The 19,869-nt window shown below is 38.5% G+C and overlaps 2 protein-coding genes across 5 annotated transcripts in view; one reads left to right on the top strand and one right to left on the bottom strand.

Moving 5' to 3' along the window:
* LOC135205709 (myoneurin-like) overlaps positions 1-19,869 on the bottom strand; it is a 406,587-nt gene that overhangs the window by 60,699 nt on the left and 326,019 nt on the right. The gene's annotated exons all lie outside the window — the stretch shown is intronic.
* LOC135205708 (uncharacterized) lies at positions 5,453-18,866 on the top strand. 3 transcript variants are annotated; one of them, XM_064236713.1, is made up of 7 exons: positions 5,453-5,582; positions 8,063-8,173; positions 9,924-10,349; positions 10,498-10,938; positions 11,064-11,240; positions 12,954-13,022; positions 13,357-18,866. In XM_064236713.1, the coding sequence occupies exons 2-7, from the start codon at positions 8,156-8,158 to the stop codon at positions 14,053-14,055; spliced, it is 1,830 nt and encodes a 609-aa protein (XP_064092783.1). In that variant the 5' UTR covers positions 5,453-5,582; positions 8,063-8,155; the 3' UTR covers positions 14,056-18,866. The 3 variants fall into 3 exon arrangements, with proteins under 3 accessions (XP_064092783.1, XP_064092782.1, XP_064092784.1); XM_064236712.1 differs by lacking the exon at positions 5,453-5,582 and adding an exon at positions 5,764-6,253; XM_064236714.1 differs by lacking the exon at positions 5,453-5,582 and adding an exon at positions 6,393-6,698.

Here is a 19,869-nt window from a genome sequence, read left to right as displayed (position 1 = left end):
TGTTCTTTGGCGTCGTGACAACTGATCGAGGTCGTAGACGCTGACATCGTTTCCCGAGAACGGCGAAATATTATGTCTATATTATATAAATATCAGAAGAGTAAAAGAAGTATTAACTGATTCAGAGCCTTGATGAGAAGATAGTAACAGCAAAACAATCCCGTCGACTTTTATAAACTAGTAAAACAATGCGCCGTGGTCTTGGTATAATGCTATATGAGCCGCGACCCACGGAAATTTAACCATAGCCGGTGGCGGGCTGATCTAGCTTGTTCCAGAAATTTAATGCAAACTACTGAGACTAGAGGGCTGCAATCTTGTATGTTTGATGATTGGAGGATGGATGATCAACATACCAATTTGCAGCCCTCTAGCCTCAGTGGGTTTTTAAGATCTGAGGGCAGACAGAAACATGTACAGACGGACAGACAAAGCAGGCACTATAGTTTTCTTTTCAGGAAACTAATAATAAAATCGCATAAGAGCGAAAATATGCTCTCAAATAACCTTTCTAATAAAGTTTATACATTGAATAAGAAATAAATACAATTGTCCCAGTTGAAGGAACACAAAAATAAAAATTAGATTTGAGACTAAAGTGAAACTCTCATTATTAACACAAGCTTAGTTGAGGTATAGCCTACAATCTGTAAACTCTCATATATCTTTGGAATCTTGTTGCAGACCCTATAGTCTCCCTCGGTCCTGGGCTAGAATAGGGCTTATTAAAAGCTCCCAATCCCATCACTTCTTGTAAAAAAATAATAAAGAATCTAATATAAAACTTCTTTTCTAATTCCAGACACTGGGGACCTCTGGCAGCGGCTGCGCCACCCTGCGGGAGTACCGTTGCACAGAGTGTGACTACGCCACCTTCCGGAAGTACGACATGAACAGGCATATGCGCCGGCACACGGGGGAGAAGCCGTGGGTCTGCCCCACTGCAATCACCAGTTTGCTCATAAGTACAATTTGAAGAGTCACCTGAAGACTCACAGGAAATATGTCACGTAGAAGCCGCGTTTGATTGTCTGGGAGCCAGCCAGGGAGCTGGACTAACTCATACTGTATTATAGATCTACTTAGCTAACAGGGAGCCAGTTGTGGAGCTGGACTCACCTGTATTATGGATCCTCTTAGCTACCAGGGAGCCAATTATGGAGCTGGACTCAAACATACTGTATTATAGATCCACATTTAACTACCAGGGAGTCAGTTACGGAGTTGGACTCAACACACTGTATTATAGATCCACATTTAGTTATCAGGGAGCCAGTTATGGAGCTGGACTCATACTGTATTATAGATCTACTTAGCTACCAGGGAGCCAGTTATGGAGCTGGACTCATATTGTATTATAGATCCACTTAGCTAACAGGGAGTCAGTTATGGAGCTGGACTCAACCATATTGTATTTTAGATCCACATATACTTATCAGGGAGCTAGTTAGAGAGCTGGATTCAACATATACTGTATTATAGATCCACATTTAACTACCAGGGAGTCAGTTATGGAGCTGGACTCATAGTGTATTATAGATCCACTTAGCTAACAGGGAGCCAGTTGTGGAGCTGGACTCAACAAAGTGTATTATATATCCATTTAGCTACCAGGGAGCCAGTCAGGAAGTAGGACTCTGTCTAGTACTAGGTCAAGCCATAAAGTTGTTTCCTTAGGAGCCAGTCAGGGAGCAGGACTCAACATATTATATTACAGATCCACATTTATCAGGAAGACAGTCAGGGAGCGAAACTCTTTATTAGGATCCACACTTAAGTATATAGTTATCAGGCAGCCAGTCAGGGAGTTATACTCATTATTATACTACTATGTCAAAGCCACATTCCTCTGGGAGGCAGCCAGGGAATAACATACCACTTATGTAAAAGCCGTATTTGTTCCTATGGGAATAAGAGTCAGGGAGTAGCACCAATATAATTTTAGGAAGACGCCATTATCTGGATTCCAGTCAGAGGTTTCTATAGAAACAACAACCGTCTCGATTCTCAACCCTGTCCAGGGGTAGACGTATAGTCCATTTGCCATTAGTACTTGCAACCTTCATTATTTCTCTTATATGATGCTAACATATTTAATAATTTAACTGGATTATTACAAACTGTTCGTATTCACCTCATTTATCGTTGGTATTTTTTGTTCTGATCATTTCTTTTTACAGCATTCGATTTGCTAGTACTACCTTAAAGTGATAAGTGATAATTTAATTAGTTGTTTCACTGACTTGTAGCAAGAAGCTCTTTGCTTCTAAAGCTTGTGTGTGTGTGTGTGTGTGTGTGTGTGTGTGTGTGTGTGTGTGTTTTATTTTATTTTATTTTATGTATTTTTTTTTTTTTACAAAACTCTGCTCAGAACTGATGCTACATGACTGCATAGAATTTCATTCAAAATTCGCTAACTGGCAACTAACACACTCCACATTTCTCTACTATTTCAGTGCGAAAACATGATTACTGCGTACAATAAGGCCATATGTTTCATAAGAGCAAAAGCTGTCATATATTTCAAAACGGCAAGAAAATATAACGTGTAGCCAAATTTCGAGAAGCAGTTACGGAACATTTTCAAAACTTTCGTTCACTCATCGCCGATGCATTGGGAAAAAAAAAGTAATCATCAAACCTCAGTTCAAATGATGAATTAGAAAAAAAAATGTCTTAACATTAATATTGCTTCCAGTGCAACCATAAAATTTGAAATACACCTATTTGATTGGTTTCATGCCCCAACGCTAAAAAAAAATGTGACTTAGTAAATGCAAAAATAGAATGCTTCCACTGACATAAACGGTTGCGGCGTAACACGAACCACATGGTGTAACATAGGTCTACAATGAGTAGCGACAATGAAGTCATCTTGAAACCATTTACTATATACTAGTACTTGTTACAAGAGTATTTCTCAACCACTTCAAAAATTATGGCTTACGAGCAAATATTTGCCTATGCAATTATTGTTTTTAAGCCAAGATTCTGTTTCTAGGCCTAGGTGTGCTAGATTTCTTTACTTATTATAAATACAACACACAATGAGCATTCACATGTCTATATTAACAAGTTCTGGCCAGAAAGCATACGAAGTTTTCTACACAATCTTGCACTTCAAGTTACCTTATGAACGAATAAATTATACACACACACACACACACACACACACACATGAGTTAAAGGAAATTTTAGAAAATAATATTTTAAGCCATTTAAAAAAAAAGCAAGTGTCCCATAGGTTTCGATTATATTTTCAATAATAATACATATTTCGATTAATAGCCAACTTCTCCATATAATTAAAAAGCAGCATCGTCATCCTATTTTGAAAATGCTGGTGTGAGTGTTGAGCTTATTAGGTCTACTGTTATAAAGCTGCAGAAGTAGTTGACCAGCACCGGTAACCTTGTCGCACCGTGTTTTGAGCTAAGCAATGTAAAAAATAAATAAATAAATAATTACATTTAAATGACAGATTACGAACTGTATACCAATGCATAAAAGGGAACATATTCATATAACCGTAGGTTACGTAAGATATGGTATATATATATATTATATATATATATATATATATATATATATATATAAGTTTAACACTACTTAGCAACGTTACGCAGAGTCCCAGATTCTGGACGAAACAAATAAAAAAGAATCATGTCGCCTCAGATTTGAGCAGAGCTGTTCTTGTTAAAAACAGGAGTCATATAATTAGTATCTTTCTACTGGGGAATGGTATGATATGATATATTTGTTGAACTTGATTCAGTATATAATCAGTTAAAAAAGGGAATAATTCGATAGATATTCTGTGAAATCATGCCTGTCCCTTTTCTAGCCAATAAGAGACTTCGATTTCTATATTGGTATTCTATGAGAGAGAGAGAGAGAGAGAGAGAGAGAGAGAGAGAGAGAAGTATGGTTTATTATTCTGTTGGAGCTATGTTTGGTTTTGAGGAAGGCATTGTGGGAGCGTTATTTTCTGTAGCCTGAGGAAGCCATATTTCTTTAAGATAAACTCAATCAAACAAACACACACACACACACACACACACACACACACACATATATATATATATATATATATATATATATATATATACATATATACATATATATATATATATTATATCTATATCTATATCTATATATATATATATTATATATATATTATATATACATACTTTGGTTTGCTATCTACGCGTCACCTCCTCCGAGGTGGGATATTATAGTACTAAACATGGCGGAAGCTCCTTGGGACGCCACGTTTACTACTAGCCCCTCGGAATCAAGGTATTATATATAAATACATCCATTTCTCTATAGTGTGTGGTCGACAATTATATCAATAAATGATATCTTCGTGCAGCTGTCCACTTTACATTTACGGTGTTTAGTACTAACACCTCGGAGTAATCATCAAATGTTACAGGTAGTACTATACCCATTACCTATTTGCCTTCGAATAAAGATTTGGCACTGTGAAACTGCTTGTTTTAATGACCACTTTAGTATTAAAATCTGGCTTGATGTGACTGTTAGCATATTATGAACCAAGCTTTCTAAAGACCTTTTTACGAATCATATCATGAATTTTGATGATGCTGTAGGAATATCTGAATTCGCATAGACCTATAGTGGCCTCCACAAAAACCACATGTCAGCTGTAACAATCAACATACAAAAATACCTACTAGTTTTATTTATATATATTTATTTATATATATATATATATATATATATATATATATATATATATATATATATATAATTCTTCTTTCGTGACGTTTGTGTGTTTGTGGAACCTGGTGGCGTTTGTGCATGAAAAATTTAGAGTGGGTTCTTGGGTGGATATAATGAATAAAAAAAATCTTAGAACTAAAAGTATAAATAAGAATATGATGGAGACTCGCCATGAAAAATATGAGATTTATCAAAGCAAATTTGACTGATTATTTATTATTATAATTCAGAAGACGAGCCCTATTCATATGGAACAATAAGACCATCAGAAGAGGGGCCAATGACTTGAAATTCCAACGTTCAAAGGATATGGTGATTCATTTGAAAAAAGTAACAGAAAGTAATAAAAAAAACCGGAAGAAGAGATCAATTATTAGAAAAGAAAAATAAATTACCCAAATTAATGAATAAATAGATAAAAATGCAAGCCAATTATCAAATGCAAAGACTGCTTTTACTACAGAAATTGCAAATCACTCAATTCTAACAACGGTGCGCTATGTAAAATTATCAAGAAAAAAAAAATGAAAGAGCTCCAGATTACTAAACAAAGCTTGAACGCACCTGGACATTAGTATATTTAAGTGCGCATCCAAGTTTTCAGTGCGTCTAAAGTTACTCTTCAGATACAAGAAATTAATATGACTACCAAACGTTCACCCGTCTGGGTCAAGATTAAGACGCGTGCGTGGCAGTGTGTACTGAAACACAGTCATAAGTCCTAATGTCCTAAACTCTCGACAAAACTGAGAGAAACCACAACCCAACCTTGAAGGAAACTTCTGCATAATGACGCAGTAGTATACCATATCGGGAATTAATCGTCTCCAGAGGTAACAGCAAGTAAGAATAGCTGGTGATAAATAATCCCCATCACTTTAGGGAGGTTTATGTATTTCCTGTGGCCGCATTGAAAGCAATTCCAACATTCTTTTCGTACAGAGAGATGGAGGCAGAGTTGCCAGCTAGGGTTATGATCGGTTGATGTTGCTGATGCAGACCAAAGAAATCTGTCCGTTTTCTTGTAATTGTTGACGATGTGTGCGTTTGCGCGTCGATATTGTGCCCCAGTGCTGCCCTCATGTTTGAGTTTATTTAAATTAATCACCGCTGCGCCGCGCTAAACAAACAAACAAAAAAAAAGAAGTACAAACAGAACAGAGTAGACGTTGCAAAACTGTTCGTAATAAGACTCGTACTTCAAACCCGACATCGCTTTTGGATACGGTAGCAGACATGAAAGCTGCCAAGGCCAGAATTTGAAGTTACCTGTCTCATTCGAGACAAAACGAATGGTTAGGTTACGAACTCCCACGGTCAATGTTAAGCAGCCCTTTGTGTAGAAGTGAAGACAACGTCCAAAGTGGTTAAAATCGCATCCGTAACCTGTTGCAATACGTATTGCTGGGATACGCATGCGCCATCCATATCGTTCAGAAGATTCAGTCAGCTGCCTCGGGCTCTGTCTACACCAAGCAACGATTTCAGCACCGTACAGTGTGTAGTGAGTTCACCCGCCTTACCCTTATATTTGTTGTCTGTTAACTTTGATATGGTTTTCGCTATTAGAAGACGTTGTGTTTACTCATTCGCATTGCGTGTATAACATTATTGTCGTTAGTTGGACGTTCTCATTGGTGGAGAGTGAGTGGAGAAGTTTGTATATATACTGACAGTATCCTGGTGACGATTCTGATAAAGTTACGGGCAGGCTCGCATCACTGTCCTTGAACTTTTTATTATAATCCTCGGAAGGTGGCCCAAGTTACTTTTATGGTTAATTCTGAGGGAGATGTCGACGCGACGAAACCAAAGAAGTAGAGTTATCGCCAGTGCTTTAGACAAGCGAAAGAGACATTTGACTACACTGAATTTTTAATCCGTAGGGATTGCTTGCGTTTACGTTCGAACATGTTCGTCGGAGATTCAATTACATGACAAGCAACTAAGTATGGAATCTTTCCTAGATGGTAACCTCCAACGCAGTTGGATTTTTGGGTTGGGTGGGACGGCGTGTCGTTATCAAGGACTAATATATTTGGGGGCCATCATCTTTATGATTACAGTGAAAAATTTTACGGTCATTCCCAAAGGAACTTGTATACCAAACACGAGGCAAAGGTGGATACATACACATACCCGGTATATATATATATATATATATATATATATATATATATATATATATATGTTTATATGCTCTAGAGATTTGAGAGCGATATGAAATGCTGAACACTATAATAATAATACACAAAAATGGCAAAAGTAATATCTGGAAACTTCTGAATTTTAACTCAGCAAAATTTTTTATGCAAACAAGTACGTAAGAATTGAGGTCCGATACTTTTTTTTTCTCACGGAGTATAACTATATCTATGATTATCCAGGACAGTTTCACTTTATCAATACCTGTAAAAGTATTACCTATTTCGAGCCCTTACTTATCAGAATTGGAGATAAAACGCTGCTGATGCACTCGAAGCTATTGTTGTTAAGCGGTAGAGTTTGCTAAATGATTAGGTTTATCAAACAGGATAATATTAATCTTCGATGGTTATTTACATAAAACGCAAGAATAAGCAGTACCTGAAAAGTATACATCGCTTAATGTTGTATGTGGCTGACAGAAAATCCAGATTGTATTATGTTTTTGTGGTGTTTTTACGTTGCGTTGCATGGAAACCAGTGGTTATTCAGCAACGGGACCAACGGCTTTACGTGGCTTCCGAACCACGTCGAGAGTGAACTTCTATCACCAGAAATACACATCTCTAACCCCTCAGTGGAATGCTCGAGAATCGAACTCGCGTCCACCGAGGTAGCAGGCCAAGACCACACCAACCATGCCACCGAGGCAGAAATTCTGGTTGTGCCCCTAATCCCAAAACAATTTTGCCTGGCTTTGCAATATCAGAGGTTTTAAATGGAAGGCTAGCCAGCCTTGAACAACATCATAGATTTGCACATCAACGCTGTACATGCCGTTTGACAGAGAGAGAACAGCTATTTTATATCAGACCCTTTTGAAAAACAATTAGCCTGGCCCGTATGATGCTATTAGAGATTTAAAAGTAAAGTTTGGACTGTTATTGTACGGTAACGTTGGTGTGCAAGCCACGCTTGGCCTGTGCTATGATATCAGAGATTTACAATTGAAATCGACACTACTACGCGATGGCCTATTTTCTCTTTGTGATTATCAACGATTTGTAAGCCCAGTTGACTGCCTGTGTATACCCTGATAAGGGATGACTGTCAAATAATAAGTGTTTATATCGCGAAAACAATCTAATCTATTTCCCCTTCCTTCCAGGAACACCAGCGGCAGCAGTCTCGTGGTTCATCCGACTGCTAAGAGAGTTTGAGTCTTCACCCTGTTAACTCTTGAACCCAAGCTGCCTCAACAATGGCCGCTTCTGGTCTGGTAAGTATATTCGCAGTTTTCTGTTTGACTTTGTTGGCTTTAGCTGCAGATCCTCCCCTCCCCCCAACCTCCAGTAGTGTACAACAGTTCTGGCCAAGGTCTTTATCACTTAGTTCTGACGTTCTCATGGAATTTATATATGTAGTACAGTATATAGAAGAGAGATTTTCTTGCATTAATTTATTTCCAATTCTGGGAAGTCGGGAAGTTGGCTATTAATCAAGGGATATGACAACCAGGCAGTTCTGAAAGGGCCAGGGATTGGAACCTGGGTACAAGCCACTTGATTTTCTATTCAGTTTACTGTCTGAACAGGAAGCCGTCTAATGAATTCTGTATTTAGCGAAACGATGTTAAATCGATCCTTTTCCATCAAAGGTGAAATATTTCTCTGGACTTGAAAATTATAGAGGTGGGAGAAATTTTACATGAGACTGTTCAAATGCAGAGATCAGGACCAGATAGTTTTACCGCTTACTTCTTCCAAGTGAAGGCCATATCCTTTGGAAGCTTTAATTCCAAGTCTATGATCCCGTCAGTGGGATTGTTCCATATGTACAGGTTTCATCTACTGAATAATAATAATATAACTAGCATTACAACATCAAAAGACATCACTGACTCAGATCAGAATACTTGGCCCAGACGCTGCAGGTTGTTGCCCTAGTTGTAAATAATTGGCTTCAACTTCATATGTATTTAATGATGCATACTGTATACTCATATTATATAGATTAGTACTGTTTATAGATTTGATGCTCCTCCATCTGATTGGAGATAAATCACCCCTGCATCATCAGTAGCAGATATACAAAGAATTCCGTTCACTCACGTGAAAAGTCAGGAATCTGTACAGTGTGGGCGAATGTAGAGAATCCATCTATACACTTTTAAATACTTGTACACTGACCCCAGACTAATTGGCACTGACTGATTAAGGTTTGAAAATTTACACATTCCAAATAATGATGTAAACTTGTGGTATAGACAGCTAATTGCCCACTGCGACTTTAATAACAGTGCAACAACTTGTAGATAGGGCTATGATCAGACTTGAAGATACCTTCTGCTGAATTTGTTACTGATTGTTGTTGTTGTAACACAAAGCAAGCCAGTGCTCCTACAGAATGCATTTATAGGAGTTTGACAGAAAGATCAATCACAAAGTATGCAGGTATTTTTTGACATTCATCCAAGTATCTGCCGAAGTATTCGTGCTAGTTGGGAAAATTTAGTCGCCCGACATTGATGATGATCTATACACTGGTAAGTTACCAGAAGGGTACTACAGTGATTTATCATAAAAGAAGGGGTCTTCTGTAGTATATATAAATAAGGAAATGGTATGTGACTGGCTTCCAAGTACGAGAGTATATTATTATCAGGGCTAGGGATCCCAGACTCAAGTATGGCTTAAAATTGTAGCCTGAAAGAAATTGGATAATCTCTTTGAGATCAATTAGTTTGAAGAATTTGGTGACCCACACTGTCTGTAAATGGAATTCTGTATTTGAGCATCTGAGAAAGTTCTCAGAAGTCATCCACGTCCTAACCAATAAGTAAGAGAGAGTTGAAGTTGGCTTGTACTTACTTTTCTGTTAACTAATGTTTTCTGAATAAATTTTGGATGCAAAAGAATTTTAGTATGAGGTTTCTGTTCATGACTTTATTTTGAGATTATCTGGTGATTGTAACAGTGATCGTAACATCTCATAGAGACATTTAATTAAAATGTATTTCATGTTTATAGGATTCAGCTTTTCAAATGGCCCTGAGAGAGGAGGTAGTAATATATGACAGAGAACAAAATGGGTTTGAGTGTGTGTACTGTGAGGTGAAGCTCACAGGAGAAGAAAGTACCATTGACCACCTTAAAAGCAAGTTGCACCGGGAGAATGGAGCCAGGTTTGCCATTATGAACCTAGAAAGGTCTCCATCTTCAATAAAGGCTCTCTTACCAGAGGTGGTCATAGCTGCTGTGAAGGCTGGAGATATATCTGTCATTCATTCGAATGAAATCTTGTGTCACGTGTGCAATTCACCAAATAGTGGCGTTGTCTCTCTGGAAGCTCATCTTTCAAGTAAAAATCACCTGAAAAAGAAAAATGCTGGTGCCCCAGTCAGAACTCCTACTCTGGATGCGTCACCATCTTTAATTCAAAACTATACTTCTAAGGTAGGTTGGATTTATGGTAAGCTGGTGAGCCCTGCTGTGTCTCATCTGCACTTGACGACAAGCCAATCTTAAATGTAAAATAATCGTGAATAATATCTTTTTACATATAAAGAACATTTTCTAATGCATAAAACAAATCACACTGCAGGACCCTGACGTAGATCGAGCTGTCAGAGAGGAGACTGTACTCTGTAATAATTCAAATGACTTTCTCTGTGTTCCGTGTGACTTGAGGTTTAATGGAGAGAAATCGCTGAAGCAACATCTCGACTGTGGAAAACATGAAGAAGCTTGTGCAAAGTTAGTCATTAGAGACATCACAAAAGCTTCAAGTTATCAAATAAGTAAGCTTCCTGAAGCAGTCAGAAAAGCTGCCAGAGAAAAGTCAGTGCTGGTTACGGATTCGGAACAGTTGTTGTGTACCATCTGTGGTACTACAGTTGGGGGGATCACTCCTCTCAATGACCACTTGGTAGGAAGTGACCACAGAAGGAAATCACTGCTACTACTCGCTGCTCAGTCCAGTAGACACACACCAGAAAGTAATGGAGTGTCTTCAAACATAGCTCCACATAGTACAACAATGGCAGTAAGTAGTAAATTTTTTTTCGTCGGAAAGTTATGTTTATTTGACATACCATGCTGTATTGATCAATCGAGTTCTATAAAAGTTAACTTTTTATCATTGTAGCTAGAAATATTTTGGTTTCCCAGGATGGTCCATCATCGCAAGCCACCAATGCAATAATAGCAGCTGCACGGGATGAAGGGATAATTGATGAAACTGATAATGCACTGGAAAAATTTTCCTGTAAGTGCTGTAACAAGAATTTCAACAATGAGGGGCCCTTGTTGGATCACTTGAAGAGCAAGAACCATTCAAAAAAAAAAGTAAGCCTCATGTTAATATTTACCCATGTTTCTGAATGGTCGTCAGTCATCTCACAATGCTCTCCCTAAGTAAACCCTTGGTCCCGTTCTTAGTAGTGAGTTAGGCAAGAAGTTCATGAAGCTCCACAGAGAAATCATTTAGCGCTGAGAAGCTTCCACGCTCTGAATGCAGAATGTACCTATGTATACAGTGAACCCCCGTATTCGCATGCCCCAGATTTGCTGACTCACATATTTGTGGATTTCTCTCCAGAACTCATAACCCCCATTATTCACGGAAAATCTCCCCTTTCGTGGTATTTCTGTGAGAAATATCCACAATTTTCAGTTTTTTTTAGCAGTTTCATCATAAAATGCACTTTTTGTGACAGAACTATTAAGAAAAACAGGTTTAAACATTTTTAATGTCTTGTTCTTTAGTTTTAACTAACAAAATAGGTAGTTTTAAGCTTTATCATAGGGGTTTCCCCAATTCACAGACTCTAGCCATCCGTGTGGCTCTGGTACGCATTACCTGCGAATACAGGGTTGTCCACTGTATCTTATCTAAATCCTAAATTTGGCTCATTGTTTAGAAAACTCTTTTACACCCGGATTATTAGTATTCCTTTTCTACCAGTGAAGTTTAATCCCACTCAATGCAAATGTATTAGATAACAAGGAAGCTCTTACAGCAAAGACAAATTTTTAGATTGTAGTGCGATTTGACAGAGTACTGGAGGGGAATGAGGGAATTGGCAGTGAATCAGGCTTTGAAAGGAGCTCACTTGCAGAATTAGAAGTGTTAATACAAAGGAATGTTTGTGAATAGGAAATGAATTTGTTTCTGAGACCAGGGTCAGTAACCACTGGGCTTGCTCAGTTAGGATTACCACAGAAGATTATCAACATTTTCGAAGAGAGGTTGAGCGTTGAGATTTTAATGAAGGAAAAAAATCTAGTTTCCTGTGGGGGGTTAGCACTGTTAGTCCACTGTAGGCATTACCATACAGTCTTTGCAGCCCCTTCTGCACTCACCTTTTAGCTTTTACTTCCATTCCCTATCCCTTTTTTCAGTCTTGCTGTCAAACTTCTCAGACTATTCCTGGTTGGTACAAACGTGGGGTCTTCTCACCAGTGCCTGTTCTAGATCTTTCTACTTCACCTCCTTTACTTTCGTGATCTCTCCATCTTCCGGTCCAACTATTGTACTCCAATTATCTTTTCACTGCCTTTGGCACTAATGGCCCAACGTGCCCTGTGCTTGGCATGACAGCTTAAAGTTCATAAATCAAATAAAAAAGTTTAACTTCGGTTTTAACTATATTACCATCAGAATGTCTACCTCAAATATGCAGGAGTTGGGGACTTTCTGATTTTGCGAATGTATTCAGAGTGTATAATTTTCCAAATTTCTTCAAGTTGGGTGCGAGTGAAATCGAGATGTCTGTATTAACTAAGACATTTTGGTGCAGAAGGAGCGCATGGAAAATGGGAGGGAATGATATAAAAGAACTCAAATAAGTCTACATGGGCATTGTTGGCCTGAGAACCATAAAAGGCTGGGTGGTGTCCAATAGATGGCATTTTGGGCTTGAAAAAAAGTCTGGATAGGTAATCTTGGGCTTCATAATACACTTTTTTCCCTTATATGAGGTTGTGGGAAAGTGTGTCATGTTATTTCATGCTGTCCAGTTCCATGAATTGTCTTTGGAAACTTTGTTTCTCTTTCAGAAACTTTACTTGGAGAGTCGGAGTTTGACAGTTCCTCCACCTGACCATCAGATGGAAGCCTCACCATCGGTAAGCTTTATCTGGAATTATTTACTTTCTTCAAAACAGTTTTCCTATGAATATTCTAGTTCTGAGAAGGCACCAGTTTTGGCAATTCTTTCCTTTGGGAGCCTTTTATGTTTAGTGCCAGTTCATAATGATGCTGGTGAAGATAAGTTGTTTTGATAAACATTTTTTAGACATATATGTTTATGTAAATTATTCCTATTCAGAGGCATCTCAGTCACTGACTTTTCTAGAGTGCAAAAGGTTTCATCATCTAAAGGTATAGTTTTTAGATTGTAAGTATTCATAATCCAATAATCTTTTCAAAATATTAATCTTTGGTTCAATCAATTTTCAGAACTCTTCACCTCTTAATTTAAACTACTCTGTTATATCGGACGTTCGCGGCCATGTCTACGTTTTTAATTACTCGTTTAAAAAAACTCAGAAAGCTCGTATAGGAGCTGAACATGACTCCAACAGACTCAGTGAAACCTTTTCAAAGATGGGATATGAGGTTTTCCTTCATGAAGATCTCACAAGGGATGAGACAATCGAACATCTAGATAAGATAAGAAAGAAACCAGAGTTGAATGAGATCGACTCCTTCATCATGTTCTTCTTGAGTCACGGTTTGGACGCGTACACCTTCCTCGCCAATGATGAGGGAAAGCTGGATCTGCGTTTGATCCGGAGGAAGTTCACGGACAGGAGGTGTCCTTATTTGAGGGGCAAACCTAAAATTTTCATGGTAAATTACTGTCGGGGAGATCAAATGCAAAAGAAGGATGACACCGAATTTGATGACATAGAGGTTCCAAATGACATGGCGACGATCCATGCAGCTGCAGAAGGTGTCATGGCCAAGCGAAATCGAACGTCAGGCACCATTTTTGTTGCCTCTCTATGTAAGGTGCTGCGACAGCATGCTCGTGACTTAAACCTGAAAGATATTTACACTGTGCTCCATGAGGAGATGAGGAAAAATAATGGGACCAAACCCATGTGGGAGGACTACGGTTTTAAAAATTTCAAGTTCAATCCTGCAGATTCATGACTGCCTGCTTGCCATTCCCATAGTGTCTGTTTGCAAAGGACCACCGAAATTGTCTAGGTACAAAGGAACAGACAAAGGCTGTATGTTACTTCTATCAGTGGCCTTTGCCTAAATAGTTGAAAGAAAAATCAGTATTTCTATTTTGGTTCTTCCTAAAGAAACTTTGGTGAACTTGTTTCATAGGAGTGCTCATTTATTCTGATGAGATGTATTATGCCTTGTAAGTTACAGATTTCTCTTGCTTTGTTCTAACAGCAGATTTTAATCATTCCACAGTAAATAACGTACATATCTTATCGTGAGTTTTAACGCTGAAATTCATTAAAAGTTTCCATGACCTAACCTTTCCTAAAAGTGTGAAGTAGAAATGACACTTCCAGCTTGGTGAGGAGTGGCTAGCAACATGGTGCTTAACAACATCAGGCTTACTAAGTGCCTTATGTTAAAATTCTAAATGCCTGAGAGGACTACAATATGGTATATCTTAGTCATTGGTTATGAAAATTGTCAATTTTGGTGACTCAATTCTTTGGGATCAAAGAAAAGACCACTTACACCAATTAATCTTCGAGTTCTTGCTGCCTTGCATTTCCTGTTTTATTTCTGAGCACTAATAATTCTTGTGAGGCAACTGCCATGGGTGTTTCCTTGTTGACAAAAAATAACATTAACATAGAAACTGTGATACTTAATTTAAGCATGGCATTTGTTGCGTCACGTCTGCAAACTTTGCTTTGTCAGAGGACCCATTCTCAATGTTGTGAGATGAGTCTTAACCAGATAAACTTGCCCTTGACTACATTCAGTTTGGTACTCATATCTTGAGCAATTAGCCCTAATTTTAACCCTGCCAATGCTGCCCACGCCTTATGCTGTTCGATTCACGCCAAGCAAAAGCTTGGCGTGAATCGAACCCAAAGAAAACTTCATATCTTCCAGTCGGTAGAATGCAGTTTCATCACCCCTGCCTTGGAAGACTTACACCCTGTTACCCAATTTGCCATCTGTGATCACTGTCTCTGTGAAATCAAATAAAAAAAATCAGCCAACTTTATTCAAGCGCATAAGTACAGACTCTTCTCTGAAACTAAGTCTGCTTCTGTAATTACTTTCAATGTGTCCGGAGCAGCTGAGTTTACACAGTGATGCCATCAGTGAAGTCTTGCAAACTGAATTTCTTATCTTTAGGCCAAGATGGTCATGGATTTACAAATACAATTTTGTTCCCTAAAGTTGTTATTTTTCTGATAATTTCTGAGTCGAGCAGGTATGTGGATTTGCAAAGGTTTTTTAAGTTATCTCAGTACGGGAGCGTGATATATATTGTGCTCTGTTCATTTAAGATTTCCACTGTATATGTGGTAGACATTCACTATGTCTGCTACATCTGACCAATGCTGTAAGCATTCCGTTTTTAATACATCGTAGGGGGCATCAAGTGTCTTTCATTTATACTATTCTAGTGATTAGCAATACCTTGTCTTTTTTGTACTCGGTGAGGCTTCTGTCCACGTTATGACACCCATTCTGGCAATTTTTTTTTTTTTTTTTTTTTTTTTTTTAAACAGCAATACACACTGTCCTTTATCAGAGTATGTTGGAGAAAGAACAATACAAGAGGGGTCAAAATGAGGAGTTGAAAGTCACCAAAACCTGAGCGGCACTGTCATCACAGTTGACTCAGGAAAGTCAACTACGTGATTGGGTTTTGCTTGACGTACCAATGTACCACTTGGGAAAGTGTGCTGGCGCGTAAGACAAAATCCAACTCCATAGTTGACTGAAGTTGGATTTTGCCTGACGCACCATTCTACCTCTGGGGAAAGTATACTGGTACCTCTAGGGAAAGTATACTGGCCCAACATACAAAATCCAACTCCATAGTTGACAATGGAGTTGGATTTTGCTTGACGCACCAGTGTAACTCGGGGGAAAGTACACTGTCGCCAGACAGAGACCCAGGAATGTTTGGAATCAACTTAATTTAGGCTACAAATAATTTTGAAGACTTCTTAAAGATTAAGAGCAGGGTATGATGGGTCATAGCCCACAAAGATGAGATAAAGTATCCATTAAATGGAGCATACAATCAAACCATTTACACGAAGGAGATATATTTCATCGTATTATTATTTGATACATTTAGTTCTTGTAGCTAATAATGAACAGGATCAGTATATCACAACGAAAGACTTGGTATTATTGGTCTCTCCGGCTGTTGACTAATAAAGAATATGTAAGTGAATGAATGGCCACAGCTCCTCAAAGTGGGTGAGGAACTTGGACACCCAGCAGGATCTAAACCCACATCCTTCCAGTGGCTAGATTGTCATTACAGTACTAATTCCCTATCATTCTTTTGTCCTTAGTTGTAATATGCAGTTATTTGCACTTTTGCCAAAGCAATCAAGGGGATGAATTTATCCACACACTGACAAAACTGTGGGAAAAGAACGCAGGGCAGAATGTACGTTGGACGCTATAGGGTGGAGGGAACCACACTGTTCTAATAAACCCTGCTCAGTCAGTCAGACAAAGCAAGGACACAATTATGGAATGTTGCTCAATGTGAAACTCTGAAAGGAAACTTATTGAAGGTTTTCAGATCTGATAATATAGGTGAATTTTTTATGAATAATGATTTGCCTTCTTTTTTCAAGAGTAAAAAGGAAATGTACAACAGAGGTCTGTTAGGTAATACCCAGAGCAGAGTGGTGTTGCCGAGAGGCAAAATAGGTCAACATTTGAAGCAGGTAAAAGTATGATGTTTAACGCTCTATGTTCCAAGAAATTGTGGGCAGAAGCCCTCAATACTACTTTGTATGTACAGACCAAAGCACCCCATACTGGTGCTGATAATTGTATTCCTGAAGAGAATCACTGGACTGCCTATGAAATATTTAATTCGAGTGTGTTTGGTTATGATGCATGTGGGCATGGACGTACGCAGGTTAGAGGTGACAAGTTAGATGCAAGAAGTCAGTGTTTGGGTTTTGTTGGGTATGACAGAGAGCAAAGGGTATTGATTGTTTGATCCTGATAAACCAAACAGTATTTCTGTTGGGCATAGTGTGCAGATTGATTACGTAATGTAAGTTTACTTTTTGCTCTGAGGGTGTCATTGATGTTGTTAAATCTCCAGTGGCTAATTTATTAGGTTGAGAGAAATGATGTAGAGGAAGTTCCTGTTGATGAGGAAGAAGATGAGTTCCTTGATACTGAACATGGTGACTTTTTGGGGGGCGGGGCAGGAATGTAGGTAAGAGAATTAGTGGAGAAATTAGTGAAAATGTGCAAAATAGGAGGCACCCACTGAGAGACAGGAAAAGGAAAGAGTTTCCTGATTTTGAGATGCATACTGCATTTTTTTTAATGTTGTGTTTGATGATCACTTTGAACCAAATACTCTTAGTCGGGCCCTAGAAGGCAAAGTAATATTCACTTTAAAAAAGCTATAAATGAAGAGATTCAGTCTTAGAAAATAAAGTGTGAGGATCTTGTTGAGAAGCCTGTTGGGTAAAATGTAAATGGGTATTTTTAAAGATTAAGCGGAATTGTGATGGGGATGTTGCTAAGTTCAAAGCTCGACTAGTAGCTGTGGGATGCTATCAAATATATCCTATTGATTTTTTAGATACCTAAACCCCAGGTGTTGGATACAGTACATTAAGACTGTTCTTTTGTCTGTCTGTTAAACTTGATCTGCAAATTCACCACGTTGACATTTCTGCACCCTTTTTAAATGGTGACTTAGAGAGGAATTATCTATGTGCTCAGCTGAAGGTTTTGTAACAGATAATGGTAAAATGTGCAGTGCATGGGCTCAAACAAGCAGGTAGATGTTGGTATGAGAAAGTATGAATCGTTTCTGTGTGGAAGAAAGGAGCTGAACTTGTCATTGTTGCACTTTATGTTGACCATTTTTTGTCTGTATGAGAGTAACAAGGACTGAGTGACTGTTAAGTTGGACCAAATTGTCATCCAAATTTCAAATGCTAGATTGTGTTATTGCTAAGACTCATTGAAAGTGGTCTGTTGTTATGTAATAGTAAAGACTGTCCCAAAGATGTGCCATATCAACAAGCGATTGGTGGATTGTAGTACTACTTGTCACTATGTACTAGACCTGAGTTTGCTGACGCAGTGAGTTACTCGAGTCAATTCAATGATAGTTATGGTAAGGAGCACTGGCATGCTATTCTAAGGATTTTCAGATACCTAAAAGGAACTATGCAGTTTGGAAATAATTATTCAAAATCTGAAAATTATGTAACAGGTTTTTGTGACGGTCCTTTTAGTTGGGAGAGTAGAAAGCAGGAAGTAACAGCATTATCGAGTACTGAAGCGCAGTACATTACCCATGGGTGTAAAGCATTTTTGAGAGGTTTTCTTTTTGTACTATGCAGTAGATCTGGAAGTGTTCTGATCTACCTTTAATGATAATACGAGTGCACTGAAGCTGACTGAGCATGAAGGCTTTCATGCCAGAACCAAAAGTATTGATGTGAGCCTGAGGTATCATTATGTAAGAGAGAGTTGTGTAGACTTGAGAAAGTGTGTCTGTGCCACATGTCAACGAAAGATATGTTGGCTGATGTGCTGACTAAGGGTCTAAGTGCACAAAGTCAAGTCAAATGTGTCAAGGAAATGGGAATTGAGTGTCTCGATTAAGGGAGTGTGTTGTGAGTGCAACAGTTGATAGTATACTGTAATCTGCGACATTCTTTTGTATTTTTCTTGTTTTGCCTATGGGGTCCACATTGTGAACCCCTCTGTATCCATTAGTCATGAATAAATGCTCAACCTAGAAACGTGTGTGTCATTGATCCGCCTCAATCCCTGGAAACTGAATATCTAATTAGTCAATTAGCCCCATATTATCACAATAATACACATCCCTTTGAACTGTCAGAATGGACAAACGAGAATTGCTAACGGAGCGCTGATCCCCGTCACAAATACCTTTAAAGTTGATTTACGAGAATTCGGCTATAAAGGCTAGTGCTGTGACACTTAGCCATTCAGAGCGCTTCAGACAGTCAGAATGGAGATGGGGTGGCTGCACTGAAAAACTGAAGAGAGGGAGCCGATTACTTTTTAGGTCAAGTAAAATACCACAAAGAGTGGGCAGCTTGGGGCTGAAGGCTGACGCTGCAAACAACCTTTAGCAATGTCGCCAGTGCTCCACTTCAGATGCACTAACGGCACTTCCCTCCCACTGGGAAAATTGACGTTACGGCCTCTCCCGCTAATATTTTTTTCAGTGTTCTTGAAGATATCTTGACTAAAGACGAAACCTGTAAGGATTCATACACTGTTTCTTTTTCTCCTTGTGGCCTTCCACAGAGTAGTGACGAAGCACTCTTGGATAAATGACTCTTCATCTGGAACTTATAAAGGAAGAAACTATTTATTCTAATAATTTAGAAAATATTTGTCTCTCAGCTTAGCCATATTTTATTAACTGATAGCATTGTACTTCTGTGGCCATTAACAACTACGAGCGCCTCAGTGGCGTGGTTGGTATGGTCTTGGCGCCCGCGAGTTCGATTCTCGGTCATTCCATTGAGGGGTCAGAGATGTCTATTTCTGGTGACAGAAGTTCACTCACGTAAAGCCGTTGGTCCCGTTGCTGAATAACCACTTGTTCCATGCAACGTAAAAACACCATACTAACAAACAAACAAACGACCAATTTACAACTACGTACTTGGCACCGGCCTTAACATTCTTTATAATAATGACCTACTTTGTTACATTTGCAAAAATTTCTTCAAATGCGGGATTTTTATCATTCTAGTGTTCTGAACGGCT

The sequence above is a fragment of the Macrobrachium nipponense genome, chromosome 24, assembly GCF_015104395.2.
Source record: "Macrobrachium nipponense isolate FS-2020 chromosome 24, ASM1510439v2, whole genome shotgun sequence".
NCBI lineage: Eukaryota > Metazoa > Arthropoda > Malacostraca > Decapoda > Palaemonidae > Macrobrachium > Macrobrachium nipponense.
Note: the sequence above shows the minus strand (reverse complement) of the source record. Positions and strands in the feature narration are given on the sequence as shown.

What these genes read in the sequence shown, in the direction of transcription:
- LOC135205708 (XM_064236713.1), top strand. An exon ending in TTCAAAACTATACTTCTAAG is followed by an intron (nt 10,350 to 10,497) that starts GTAGGTTGGATT and finishes ATCACACTGCAG; the next exon opens with GACCCTGACGTAGATCGAGC. An exon ending in CACATAGTACAACAATGGCA is followed by an intron (nt 10,939 to 11,063) that starts GTAAGTAGTAAA and finishes TTGGTTTCCCAG; the next exon opens with GATGGTCCATCATCGCAAGC.